The 13,880-nt window shown below is 48.0% G+C and overlaps 1 protein-coding gene across 2 annotated transcripts in view; it reads left to right on the top strand.

The window, feature by feature from the left end:
* Nucleotides 1-12,337, top strand: part of ACSF3 (acyl-CoA synthetase family member 3) — a 57,970-nt gene extending 45,633 nt beyond the window's left edge. For both annotated transcript variants that reach the window (XM_033156971.1, XM_033156972.1), the window contains exons 6-8: nt 5,757-5,891; nt 7,664-7,775; nt 11,970-12,337. In XM_033156971.1, the coding sequence (XP_033012862.1) occupies nt 5,757-5,891; nt 7,664-7,775; nt 11,970-12,087 (365 nt within the window). In that variant the 3' untranslated portion in view covers nt 12,088-12,337. The remainder of the gene's footprint in view (nt 1-5,756; nt 5,892-7,663; nt 7,776-11,969) is intronic.
* The last annotated feature ends 1,543 nt before the right edge of the window (nt 12,338-13,880 follow it).

The following is a 13,880-nucleotide window of genomic DNA, read 5'->3' as shown; positions in this document are numbered from 1 at the left end:
GTTGGTAACACTGGCTGTTTTCTCAGAGTGAGGTTCCTGAAAATGAACTGCATTCCTTGGGGCATGTAGGAATCTTTCTGCCTCCATACAATAATTTCAGAATTATTTTTATTAAAGAAGGACCAGTATATTGGTGAAGAAGAAGAAGAAGAAGAAGAAGAAGAAGAAGAAGAAGAAGAAGAAATTCAAATTCTTAAGAAACTGGATTCTGCATCTCTTGTTTTTCCTGCACTCCCAATTCAGTTACATCCCTCTCCCTGAAGACTTGCTTGCCTAGCTAAGCCTTTCCTGAATGTTTTTTTTTTATCTCCTTCACTGCCAACTCACTTCTCTCTTCCCTGCCATGTCCAGCAATATAGGTTGCAAGCCCTCCAAGCAGATACCATACTGGTTCTTTGTCTTCTACAGCAAACATTTGGCCCTGCATAAATGAAATATAAACTGTATCATCCACCCAGAGCCAGAAATTATGATGGGGATCCATGGTTAAACATATTAGGGGTAGAGGTGAACTGTGAACAGGAGTGGGAGTAAGTTATTTAATCTTAAAGGAAAAGTACATTAAGCAATTAGAAGGAAGATTTGAACCACCAGGGGAGTGAAAATCTGCTCCAGAGATAGTCAGGGGACAGCAAAGACGTCTGATTAGTATTAAAATGGATCTTGGTGAATTTATGAGTGGTGTATAATTTCTTAGTCTGAGGCATTGTGTCACCTGCAGAGGTCTGGAGCTTTGCAAATTGATGAGTGATATAATTTCTTATTCTGAGGCATAGTCGTCACCTGCAGAGATCTGTCAGTTTTTCTCTTCCCTCTTCCTCTTCACTTACTTTGGGTTTACTGGAGTTGGCTCAGCTTGTTTTAACTCGGGACTTGGATGCACACGAACAGGAGATGCAACATCACATGGTCCCCTGCTTTTGACACAGTGGAACAGTGGTTTCATTTTTGGTTTGCTGGGTTTTATTTCGAGTTATAGTTCAACTGGGGTACTGGAGGAGGGCATAGGCAAAAACTCTCATGGATACTCAGAGGGTTGTGGATCAGAAGCAGTTGGTGGAAGACTTATTCACAAAGCACATAGTAAAATATGGAACACGTTCCCATGCAATAGAGTGTTGCATCTCACATCCTGTTTGCAGGCTTCTCGTGGGCATTTGGGTGCCCACTTGGAGAACAGAGTAATGGAGTCTTTGGCTGACCCAGCAGGGCCCTACATATTTACTTTTGGCTGTTCACATTGTCCACCGATAAATAAGATGTTGCTTTCTGAACCCTAAGGAGAGTAAATGCAAGGAAGAACTTCCCTGCTATAGGGTCAATTTCATTTCAAATTATTGTTACAGAATCTGCCAGGCTTTTATTTGATGGAAAAGTTGACCAGACATCTGATGGACTGGGAGAGGGAAAGTCCACTGGATTCTCCCTCCCTCCCCAATTCTTTTCCATATTCTCTCTTAGCACGAGGCAACAGCCTCTTGACAGGTCAGGGGGGTGTCCGGTGTGCCCCACAATTTAATTAACATGGCACTAGAGAAAACCAGGCTGATGCAATCATTCACGAGTGCCTGGGAGACTCGGCCCCTGATGGATGCTGCACTTTCTCCTGCAGCTGCGTGGCCCACGTACCATTGAGGGGAGCTTCATCTTGTCCAGGCTGCTTGCGTGCTCTCAGTGCCCTCCCTTTCCCCCAGTGTGCTATAAATACATTCCCTCAGTCCATCCCAGCACACTGTATCAATCTTGTTTAATAGACTGGAAAGCTTAATGCGCGGTGGCGGGTCGCGGGGAGCATCGGGGTGATGGATTGTGCCTTCCCGGAGTCGAGCACCGTTGATGTATAATGAAATATTTATGATTTATTCCGGCTAATAAACTGGAATGAAGTGTGTGATATATGTGAGCAGATGGGGAACTATTGATGCAGCTTTCATTTGGGGAGTGTGGGGAGGTTTATGTCCGTAACACACACGTACACACATCACAGACCCTTGCATGCCATAAACTCTGCACTTCGCATGGCTGTTGTGGGGACAACCGATTCCCATCCCATCATTAATCTCTTACTCCTTCCCTCTAATTGTTTGTCATTCTGCACCCCCTCCCGCACCTGTTCTCCGCAAGCCTCCTTTTGAACAGAATACCTTTTATCCAAGGGCTTTGCTGCTCTCTGTGTGTTATATGTGAGCCCTGAGACTCTGACCCTGCACTGGAATTTTCAGAGTGTGGCACTAACACCTCCCAGGGCAGTTTTCAGCCGTGGTTGTTGTCAAGTCCAGCAGGAGGCTGGCATAACCCCTGGCAAAGGATCCCTTTTGGGGCACTGTCCTGCTGTCCATGATTTGCTTTTCACTGGAGGCTGATTCATTTGGATGAATGGTCACTGCCCCTTTGACCTCAACCTGTCCCACCTGCCCGCCTTCTTTCTTCCAAACAGTCCAGGGGATAGCAGTGCCCATCAACTTCCTCCTCCTCGGTCTCAGTATTGCCCTTTTTAGAATCCCACAGGGAAGAGGAGGAGGAGAAAACTAGAATTAATTGTCGCAGCCTCTTTGGTTCCTCTGACTGTTGGTTTCCCTGCCTTCTGCCCTACCAGTCCCAGTTGGCACTAGCCACCATTTCCCCCAGACATTTAGGTGCTTGAGGTGGCACAGATGAAAGGAACAACCCTTTCTTCTCCCCCACCTCCACCCACCAACAGAACCAGAACGCTTCTCCAGTTCAAAGCATCTTGCACACCGCTGGGTGCCCTTCACTTGGTGCCATGAAAGACTTGAGGAGTCTGTTCTCCACCCATCACATCCTCCACGAGCTGCCCCTCCAGCTGTTCCCCTCTCAGCCTAATTAGTTGCATTTGCGGGATAATTTCAATATCTCTCTGATGAAAGCCACCAAAGGGTCACAAAGATCTGCTTCTGCTTCTGACTGCTTCAGAGGAGACCTTCCCCAAAGGGTGTGGGGGTGGGAAGGGAGTTGTCTCTGTGCTGAAATGCCCAGCCTTATCCTGTCAACATGCTAGTTCAGAGAGCAAGGGAACTCTCCAAGTAGCAGGCCTCTGCAAAGGAATCCAGCAGGGAAGATGCCTCATTCTGTCTGTGCCTGCTCAAAGTGAATGATCTCTGTGCTACTGAAAGAGTCTGGCAGCTGGGAATTCCCTGGGAGAGTCTGTCAAGCAAAGGAAGACATTCTCAGAAATCGAAGAGGGACCTGGAATTCTTGCCCAACACTTTGGAGCCTAGAGTGGAAGGTGCAAAGAAGCAGAGAGGGGAGCCCTTTTCAAAGCAGTCGCTGTTTCTAAAGGAAGGAAGTTGCAACAGCAGATCACATCTGCTTTCAATGATACCACAGGCCTGCACTGGAATCTTTGTCACTTCTCCTGTTGCACAGCTTGTTGCAGCTTGGTACATCTAGGAATATTTTTGACAGAATATAGCAGGTGTATGTGGATTGCATCTAGTCAAGGAACTAGGTAAAAGAGGGGGACTCATTAGGCACTATTGAGCCTTTTACTATGATCATGTACAAGCCACCAGCCCTTTCCCTCTCTTGTTTTGATTTTAAAAAACAACAACCCACAAATTTTCAGGTGTAAAAAGTTCAAAGAGGCATGTCACCAGTGTAATGACAAGAGGCCTGTAAGATGTAGCAGCACTGGGGGAGAATGAAGAGGTGCAGGGGTGCATCTGCACAGCTATGCTCAGTCCAGTAATAAGGCCAAAGCAATTAACCGAACACTGCAGTTTAATAGGAGATAGTTCACTACACAACCTCGCTGTTGAAGCTTCTGTTCTGGGAGGCCTTCATAAAAATAGAGATCGCTACATGTGCTTACCTGTAAATGCTATTTCTGTTGTAATTGTCTAGGGCCTTGCATAGAAAGATGTTGGAAAGTACTCTAGCCCACCTCCCCAACCATTCCTTGGAAGAAGATTTCGCTTGCTATCTCTACACCTCTCCCTCACAAAGCTACACTAACTTGACACTTCTGCATCTTCATATGCAAATTCCATCGCAGGCACTCTTAATAAAACCTGCAAGAATTTTCAAACAGCCACTCTGGAAACCTGCTGCATCCGCAGCTTCCTTCCCCTTAAGATAATGAGGGGGAGAGGAGCACAATCCAACCCCCTTTTTGTCCTGCACATCAATTACATGGCAGGTCCTTCCCCCACCCAGGGTGAAGGAGGCCAGCAGTGAGCGCTCTGAGTGAGCTGCCATAAGAGCACCAGCATGGAGAAATGCAACTATGTGCTCTGGGAGCTTTTCCTGATAGCCGGTTTAGTTCCAGAGGAAGCAATGGAGGGCAGGGAAGGAATTCTGCCTGAGATTCTGGAATGCCCCTGCCAGTCAAATAATACTGAGTGAAATGAACCAGTGATGCAACTCAGTATAAGGCAATTTAGACCACATCCACGCCATACATTTGAAGCATTTTGGTACTACCTTAAACAGCTATGGCTTCCCCCAAAGGATTCTGGGAGCTGTGGTTTGTTGAGGGTGCAGAGAATTGTATGGAGACCCCTGTTCCCCTCCAAGAGCTACAGTTCCCAGAGTTCCCTATGAAGAGAGATTGATTGTTAAACCACTCTGGGAATTGTAGCTGAGGAAGGTGTGGCAGGCGGCCCCTAACAGCACCCGTAACAAAGTACACCTCCTGGAATTCTTTGGGGGATGCCATGACTGTTTGAAATGGTTACATGATGCTTGAAATGTACGGTGCAGATGTAACCCTAATGAGTTCATCTCATTTCTCTCTGCTGCCTCATACTTCGAATGCCAACAAGCTGCAGCCAGTTGTGGGCTGAGGCAAGAGGACCATTACAACCAGTCTGCAGACGGCAAACCCTCCATATCTATGTTGGGCTGATGTTTCAGAGAACAGCCTTGGGTTCAGCTGACATTTCAGACTGGCAGTGGATGGCACAGGCTTGTGTTTCTCTTGCCTAGGTGGCTGCAGCTTCCCACCCAGAGCCCTGGAGGATGTGAGGGAGGGTAAGTGAGAGAGAGGCAGAAGGATCTGGGAGACAAGCCACAAAAGGAAACCCGGTCAGGGCCAGGGTGGACTCCCTCGTGGTGCAAAGGACAATGGTAAGCCTTTGGTCAGGCTTATCTAATCTAGCCAAACCAATCCTTTCTAGATGAAACCCCTAAAATCCATCTAGTCCAGCATCCTGTTTGCCGCAGCAGCCAACCAGATTATTCCAGGAAGCCCAACAGGCAAGCCATGAAAGTGCTCAGTGGCATATTGGTTGTAGGCATGGACAAGCAGCTGCTATTAAAAAAAAAATCAAATTAGAACAGCCAGGTGTCCACAACTGCTAAGTATGGCTCATAATCTGTCATAAAATAAAAGAATGAAAACAAACTGAACCAACAAGTTAGTAATGTTTACCATAGCCAAATATGTTTCACTCGAGGTCTCCCTCATTGGTCAGAACAAATAACTATAGTACAGCAAATAATAAGTCAAATATTGTACGTGCATTGTCATAGACATGCATTGTTTTTAATTGGTATTAAAATGCTTTTCATTTATTACAGGCACAACATCCATTTGTTCTTATTTTTATCCCTCCTTTTTTCATCCTATTAGCTGCCCTCACTAGCCATTGCCTCTTGTCTTTGCCTTCTCTGCCATCGCTGCCACACCTCTTCCTCTTCCATTATTAGTGGCTTCCAGGTGTCGATCTCAACCCTGCTGTTCCACCCCTAGAAATGTCGTCTACCTCATCTTACCAGCTCCTCTCTTTTTCCAGGTGACACCGCTGTGTATAAGGCAGGCACCTACTGGATCAGAGGACGGACCTCAGTTGACATCATCAAAAGTGGCGGCTACAAAATCAGTGCCCTGGAAGTCGAGCGCCACCTGCTGGCCCACCCCAGCATTGCTGGTAAAGCCTAGCCCCGCCCTGCAGCTATTTATTGATTTGCTAATATAGTTCAGTTCACGTACTCAGTGCTTTACAAAGAGCAGCAAGGTCTGACAGGTCCCCAATGGCATTCCACATTCCAGGTAAACCCACCCACCCTCCTTCACTTGCACTCACTCCATCTCTCTCTCTCTCCCCTCCCCCCCCCCCACTAAACGAAACTGCCCTGTATACTGAGGCAGACAGTTTGGATTGGATTGTAAACAGTATCTGGCAGTGGCTCTCTGAGGTTTTAGGTGGTCCTTCCTAGCCCTACCTGAAGACATCAGGACCTGAACCTGAGACATAAAAAGGTAAAGGGACCCCTGCCCATTAGGTCCAGTCTTGTCCGACTCTGGGGTTGTGGCACTCATCTCGCGTTACTGGCTGAGGGAGCCGGGGTACAGCTTCAGGGTCATATGGCCAGCATGACTAAGCCGCTTCTGGTGAACCAGAGCAGCGCACAGAAAGGCCATTTACCTTCCCGCTGGAGTGGTACCTACTTATCTACTTGCACTTTGACGTGCTTTCAAACTGCTAGGTGGGCAGGAGCAGGGACCGAGCTATGGGAGCTCACTTCGTCGTGGGGATTCGAACCGCTGATCTTCTGATCAGCAAGCCCTAGGCTCTGTGGTTTAACCCACAGCGCCACCTGAGACATATTCTCCCATAAATGGGACTCAGGGCAGCTAATGAGCTGTAGTTTAGGCCAGGGGCGTCGCAGGGGGGGGCGGAGGGGGCGGGGGGGCCTGGGCAGCACCCCTGCTGGGGGTGTCACATGGGGGGACTGCCCCGCCCACTGGGCTTTTTTCCTACATTTTTTTTAAAAATTATTTTTAGGCTATTTTCGGCACTGCCGGGGTGGAGCCGCAGGGGCCGCCAGCGAGTCGGGGTGTCACCCCCCTCGCTGGCCGCTCCTGCGGCTCTGCCCCGGCAGCACCCAAAATAGCCCCCGCCCTCCAGCGGCTTTTCGCGGGCTGCAGAGGCTCCAAAAGCCTGCGCCCGGCACCCCCCGGGGGCGGGGCGTCGCCGTGTGTGCGTGCGTCATGACGCACACGCCGCGATGCCCCGCCCCCGGGGATGCCAGGCGGGAGCTTGGGGAGCGTTTTTGGGCTGCAAAGAGTCCTGAAGCCGCTGCTGTAGCACCCCCTTTGTGCTACAGCAGCGGCTTCAGGACTCTTTGCAGCCCAAAAACGCTCCAAAAGCCCCCGCCCGGCACCCCGCGGGGGCGGGGCGTTGTCGCGCGCAGCGCCCCGCCCCCGCCCGGTGCCCCGCAGGGGCGGGGCGTCGCCGCGCGCGCGTCATGACGCGCGCGGCGACGCCCCGCTCCCAGGGGTGCCTCTTGGCTTCCCGCCCCGGGCAGCCAAGGGGCTAGGAACGCCCCTGGTTTAGGCAAAATATAAAACAATTGCAGAGAGTTTAAAGAAAGAGAGAGAAAAGAGCACAGCTATTGCAAATTAGGTAATTTTAATATGTTTTAAAGTAGGATTGTAAGCCTTCCTTGATTTTTTACTATCAAGTGGTATATAAATTTTATGAAATAAATAATAGCATAATGAATAAATTAAATAAGTCTCCTCAAGTTAAAACAGTTCTAGCAGCCTGCCCACCAAACGGAAACAGGCACCAAATTTAACACAGAGACCAAATAATAAAGCTTGGACAGAGTAAAGGCAGAGCCAGGTGAATTTCTTGTAGGAGGGAGTTCCTCCCACCTTCCCTGTGTGACTCTTTCACACTTTTCGCCTCTCCAGATGTGGCTGTGATTGGTGCCCCGGACATGACGTGGGGTCAGAAGATCAGCGCTGTGGTCAGGCTGCATGAGGGCCAGGCACTGTCTCTCACGGAGCTGAAGGAATGGGCAAGGTAACATGGCAGCACCCACTGGGTATGGAGTGTAATGGGAAGGTATAGAGCAGGCCATTGTCTATTCCAGCTGAATACTTACTTGGGAGAAAGGTGGGATATAAATATATTAAATAAGTAAAATGAATAAATGCAGGGTGAACAGTAGCCAAACCAATGGGTACAATCTAAGGTTATTTACAAGCTGGTACACAAACTTCCCAACATTTTAAGATATTTTTCCTATGGTAAGAATGAAAGTATATTCTGCAGGTAAATGAAAAAGTAAATATACTGGTAGAATGCCATTCATTTCTCTACTTTACTCTAATGTGAATTTCCTACTTCAGTCTTCTCCAACCTGGTGACCTCTGGATATCTTGTACTATAATTCCCATCAGCTCCAGCCAGCCTGACCATGACTCTGCTGGCTGAGGCTAATGGGCATTGTAGTCCAGAACATCAGACCAGCATCTGGTTGTAGAAGGCTGTGTTTTGATTATCTAGCCAAGAGGGGACAGTTGTCCTCTGTTGCAGTTTAATGCCACCAGTGACCAGAGGGTGGTACTGCAGCTATCAGTGTTTAGTAGAGGGGTTAGGTGACACCAGGAGCCAATAGGGGTCCACTTGGTTCTAGAAAGCTGCTGGTTGCATCCTTGCTATTTAGTCTGTATATGTTATTCAAGTATAGGCTGGGCTGCTGTTGGACTATCTATTGCTACTTCCCTGTAGGTCACCCATCATAGCATCTAATAGGTCTGGAACAACACGGTTAAATCCTTCTGACTACAAACATGGCTCTAGATTTATTTATTTTTTTGTGCAGTGGTATTCCTATGGGCCTTCTTGTCCTCTCCTGCTACCAAGCTGGGCTTAAATTAGAGAGCTAGTCTCCAAGGTGTGCTGAAACGATAGAAGCAAAATCCACACACACACACACACAAATTTTCATCAGTTCAACTAATACAGATTGGGTAAGGTTTCCCTTGTCCCAGGTGGCTGCTCCACCCCCACTCCAAAAAACATATTGGATGCTTTTTTAGAGGGTATGTGAAACTGGTGCTATTCACAAACCACAGGCATTATTGTTTCATCCAGGGCTGCACAGCTGCCCAATTAAACAGTCCCCAGGATTTGCAAAAATCACAGTGGGAGGTTTGCAATTTAGCAAATGTGAGGAATACTCTTGCTAGCCTCTGTTGCTCTGAATAAACAGCAAAGAAAACTCACAAAGAAATCCAGAGGTGTGGAGGCCTTGAGCCCTGGCCTCTTACTCCCCTGCCTGCATGCCAGCTTCCTCACATAACACTTGAGAGGATGGCTGTGCACTTGCACAGCACCCATACATTTTTATTTTTTTTACATAACAAAATAGAAAGACCCCTAAAGGGTCATACCAAAAGCCCATCTAGTTTAGCCTTCTGCTTCCTTAGGGAAGGACCGTAGCTCAGTTGCAGAGCATGGACTTTGTATGCAGAAGGACCTCTTCTCTCTGAAACACTAGAGACCCACCGACAGTCAGCATAGACAGTGCTGAGCCAGACGGACAGTGTAAATCAGGTTCCTACATTCCCATAGTTCCGCTGCAACCAACCTGGGGTGCTCACTACACCATGCCCACATTAGCGTTCTCCTAGGAATTGGTATATGTGGCATCTGAAAGTGTGGCCCTGGAAACTTGTTGAGCTGAATATGAGCTCAGCAGTGTTGTTTATTGGTCATTTCCTGCTTCTTGTGCTATGGAGGTGGGTTCCCCATCACCACCAAACACGTGTGCTCACGTACAGCCCCACTTCCTCCTCCCAGGCAAAGATTATCTGTGTATAAAGGCCCAGCTCCTCAATAGAAAGAACAGCCCAGTGATGGCCAGAGGAGGGAATAGTATACCAGTGTTACAAAAGCTTCTTAGGCAGGCTGCGCAGGGAGAATAAGGTGTGTTGCATAAAGGCTGTAAGAGGGCGCAAAAGCTGAAAACCAGCCGCGTCAAGCACAGAGGGCCCAGCATAGCTGTTATCAAGCCTTTAACTTCCTTCACTTCCATCACTTCTCGAGTCAGAGCTGTTAGGGTGGTGTCAGGAGGGGAACAAGTGCTATCCCCTTGCACATCTCCCCTCTTCGCCCTTGTGCCTCAGTTTCCTGCCTCTGTCCTCACAGCCAAGATTGCAGGACAGGCTGTGAGAGGAGAAATGCAGCCTGAATGTGATGCGTATCTCCAGAGCAGCAGCATTTGAGCACCTCGGGAAAGGACCTTGGCCCGCAGTCGCTCTCTCCGCACGCCACCTCCCGGTTCTCACACCCCTGCCGGCTTCTTTCACTGCCGCTCGCCCTGTCTTTCCTCTTTATCTTCCACGTCACTTGCCTTCCTTCGTCCCCACCCCACCCCCTGCCACATTCTCTGGCAGGAGACACATGTCCCTCTTCAGAGTGATTCATTTCGTGGCTTTCGCCTCCAATCTCCTCCCGGTGACAAGCGGGTCCTGAGTTTGAGGCCTCCCCCACATGGCAGAATGGCATCGATAGTTTGAAAGCAGCGGAGGCACTGAGGGAAGAAAAGAGCCCTGACATGCTGGGTGGGTTTGGCATGTCACTTCAGACTCTGTGCCCACGAGGTACCCGTCAGAGCAGGGCATGCCCTGCAGCCAGCGGTCTAGTGAGGGAAAGCATCCCACATGCACATGATCACGCACACTTTGCAGTGGGCAAGGTGACTTTCTTTCGTGCTCAGACAGTCCCCTGGTGGGGCTTTAATAAGAAGCTGAACTTGTTTGGCATCCTCCCCATCGTGCATGCCTGTGATCAAGAGGAATGGAGGGAGGGGGTTTGCGCATGGGAGGGGGCTTGTGTGGAGGGCCGGGAGTTTGCAAGGCTCCTTAGCGCTTATGTTGACAATTTGTCATTTGCTCTTCCTGCCATATCTAATTGCAAGGATTGATGAGAACCCATTAAAAGTGATCCATTCTGCTTCTTGGAGGTGCTTTGTCTGGGCTCTTTCTCTCTCTCTCTCTCTCTCTCTCTCTCTCTCTCTCTCTCACACACACACACACACACACACACACTGTGGTACATTGTTACTCAGCCTTAAGCATCCATGTGCATGGCTGGGTGACCCAGAGCAATATGTGGGTACAGAAAGCCCTCCAAGCAGCTGCTCCTCCTGTGCCACCCTTGATCTAAACCCCCTGATTGAAGGACAGCGTTCCATCAGAATAGGCACAACCGATTGCATAGGAGCCTAAGATGGGCTATGCTTGGTTAGGCCAAATCGCCTTCTAGTCCAGCATTCCGCTTCCTACAGTGGTCAGCTAGATGTCCTCCCCTGGAAGCTCACAAGCATGAGAGGAACAGAAGCCCTTGATCTTCCACAATGGTGGTACGCTGCCTCTGAACATGGAAATTCTTATTTGCCATGATGGCTGACAGCTGCTGAAAGACCTCCTCCTCCTCGACCTTCTCTAATCCCCTTTTAAAGCCATAAAGGGTCTTGCAGCACCTTGAAGGCTCACACATTTATTATAGGAGACTCTTTGCTTTGCCCATCTATGCCAGTGGCCATTAGGACAGAAGTGGATTTTGCACTGTGCAAAGAAGTGTATTCTTTTCATCTGCCCCACTTCTTGTTTTGATTCCAGATTGAACACTTCTGTCCTTGGTTGTTCTGGTCAGGGGGCCATAGGCCTGATGACACAGTGAGCTGTATGCTAGTATATATGGAATATTTGTAGGGAGGGAAAGTAGAAACATGAGCACTTCACCTGGCCCAAGTTGAACAGGGCAGTCTCTCACTGCTCTAATGACCAGGAGCCTTCACTGCATCATTTCCAGGCTCAAATATTTGCACAATTTATACGTGTTGCACAATTTATACCGAGGGGTGCACAGTCCTTTCCTTGAGAGTATTTAGGAGAAGGGATGTAGGTCAGTGGGAAAGGTACTGCGTTGCATGCAGGAGGTTCCATGCTCAATTCTCAGCATCTCCAGGTAGCACTGGGAGAGATTCACCACTGAAACACTGGGTAACCATTGCCAGTCAGAGTAAATAACACTGAGCTAGATGGATCGAGGGTCTGACTTGTGATTAAGCAGCTTCCAGTGTCCCTGTCCAGCTCTGTATCACAAGGGAAGCCATGATTCAGCGCTTGGGCTGGAGTAGAGAGGAGATGGACATTTGCAGAAGCAGAAGCAGTCTTAACCAGAACATGTGCTTGTGTGTCCCAGAGAGTTCATGGCACCTTACACCATCCCCTCTGAACTGCTGGTGGTGGAGGAGATCCCGCGAAACCAAATGGGCAAAGTGGACAAGAAGCAGCTTCTCAAGCATTTCTACTCCGCCTAGCGATGGGCGCCGGGCGGGAGTCACGCAGAACGGGGAGGCTTCGTGACAACACCCTTGCATGGAAATGTGGGGCAGCATGGTGAGGTTTTTCCAAAAGTGTGACTGAGTGCTCTGTTTTCCAACTCCCCGGTGCCACCCTTGCGTGTTGACAAGTCCTTATCTCATGATGAGTAAGGTTGGACAGGATCTGCAATTTATTTTCTTAACTTGTGAATCAACGTCTCATAAAATCTGGCTTTCTTCTTGCTCAGTCTGTTTTTTGTTTTTGTTTTGTTTTTGTTTTTGGCTGGCAATATGTTCTTCCTGCAGCGAGTTCAGGGTTTGGCAGTGGTGTAATTTCAAGCTCTATGTCAATCAGGGTTGCTGGCTTTACCATCCAGGGCCTGTGGGAACTCGGCGTTTTGAACAGAAGCCCTGGGCCCCACACAAGAGCACACACCCCACCCACTGAAGGCTCCTAGTTTCATCAATTGAACAATTACATGTACAAGCAAACGGATGTCTCTTCTGCAAACTTGCTTGGACTCTAAAAAACAAACCAGTGGCTCCTGTCATAATCCAACCCCATCTTTAGGTGTTCTTTGTATACTTTTGGGTTCCTAAAGAGGGAATGACAATGAAAATTGTTGCTATCCCCTCCCTCCCTCCCTCCTTCCTACCTACATGCACGTGCACACACGTCCTGAAGTCCAGAAAAGGGTGTATTCCATCAACCCCTTCTCTCCTTCTCAGCAATTACACCTGTGGGGCTGAGCATCCACCCAAGCCCCCAATGCTTAATGCAGGCAACGTTTGTGCTATAACAGCGACAAGAAAGTGTTGGCTTGTATGGCACAATTGGAAGAGATTAACAATGCAACCCTGTACATATTTACTCAGAAGTACACATGGACACATCTAACAACAATTTCAGTTTCTCTCAGCTTATCGTTTTTTCCGTCTTAAGTTCACTTTGCCCTATTTCTGCATCATTTTGAGTTTTTTATTTAAAAAGTCTGCATGAACATGTGTACATGCTCATGTGCATTTATAATATACACATTTTTGCCAAATATACACACTTTTTACGAACAGTTTTTCCTAATATGCATTTTTGTGCATTGTTTTCGCTACTATAAACAATTTTTTCTTGCACATTTCCCACTAAATATATGCTTTTTATGTTTTCCTTGCACATTTCCCACTAAATATATGCTTTTATGTTTGCGTTTAATTACGTATTTTCTTTTTTGATGGAGAACTGCATTGCAGAATTCGGAGAAGTGGGAATTTAGAACTATAGCTGCAATTCAGTTTGTGTATTGGTTTGAGAACTGCAAACGAGGTACCAGATCAACACCACCCACCATTCCCAGCAATTCCTACACCTTAGCAAATATGTGCAGGATTGCAGTCTACTTCAGACTGTGAACCTTACTTGGTTTAGGAAGCTGAGTGTTATGAGAGCCCATTGTACTGATGCAAATATGCTTTCCATAACTGACTGTTACGAAGTGACAAAGCTGCAAGCTGCAGCCTTTCCTGTTACAAATTCCGTTGTCTTTGGGGTGTTGCAACATTCGCGGGGGAGGGGGGACAGAATCCCCGTATGGAATTGGCAGTTTCTGCTTAATTCAGGAAACTTCTGGACTCTTTTCTATCCACGTTTGTTTGCTTTTTCTGTTTTAAAGCAACATCTCAGTTTGCACTAATTCTTATAATTAGACACTCTGGGCAGCAGCAGCACTTTGCCGATCAAAGGGCAAAGCGCAAAAATGCATTCTCTGAGGGCTCATCCACACTTCTTCTTTTCC

This window comes from Lacerta agilis, chromosome 8 (assembly GCF_009819535.1).
Source record: "Lacerta agilis isolate rLacAgi1 chromosome 8, rLacAgi1.pri, whole genome shotgun sequence".
Taxonomy (NCBI): domain Eukaryota; kingdom Metazoa; phylum Chordata; class Lepidosauria; order Squamata; family Lacertidae; genus Lacerta; species Lacerta agilis.
Note: the sequence above shows the minus strand (reverse complement) of the source record. Positions and strands in the feature narration are given on the sequence as shown.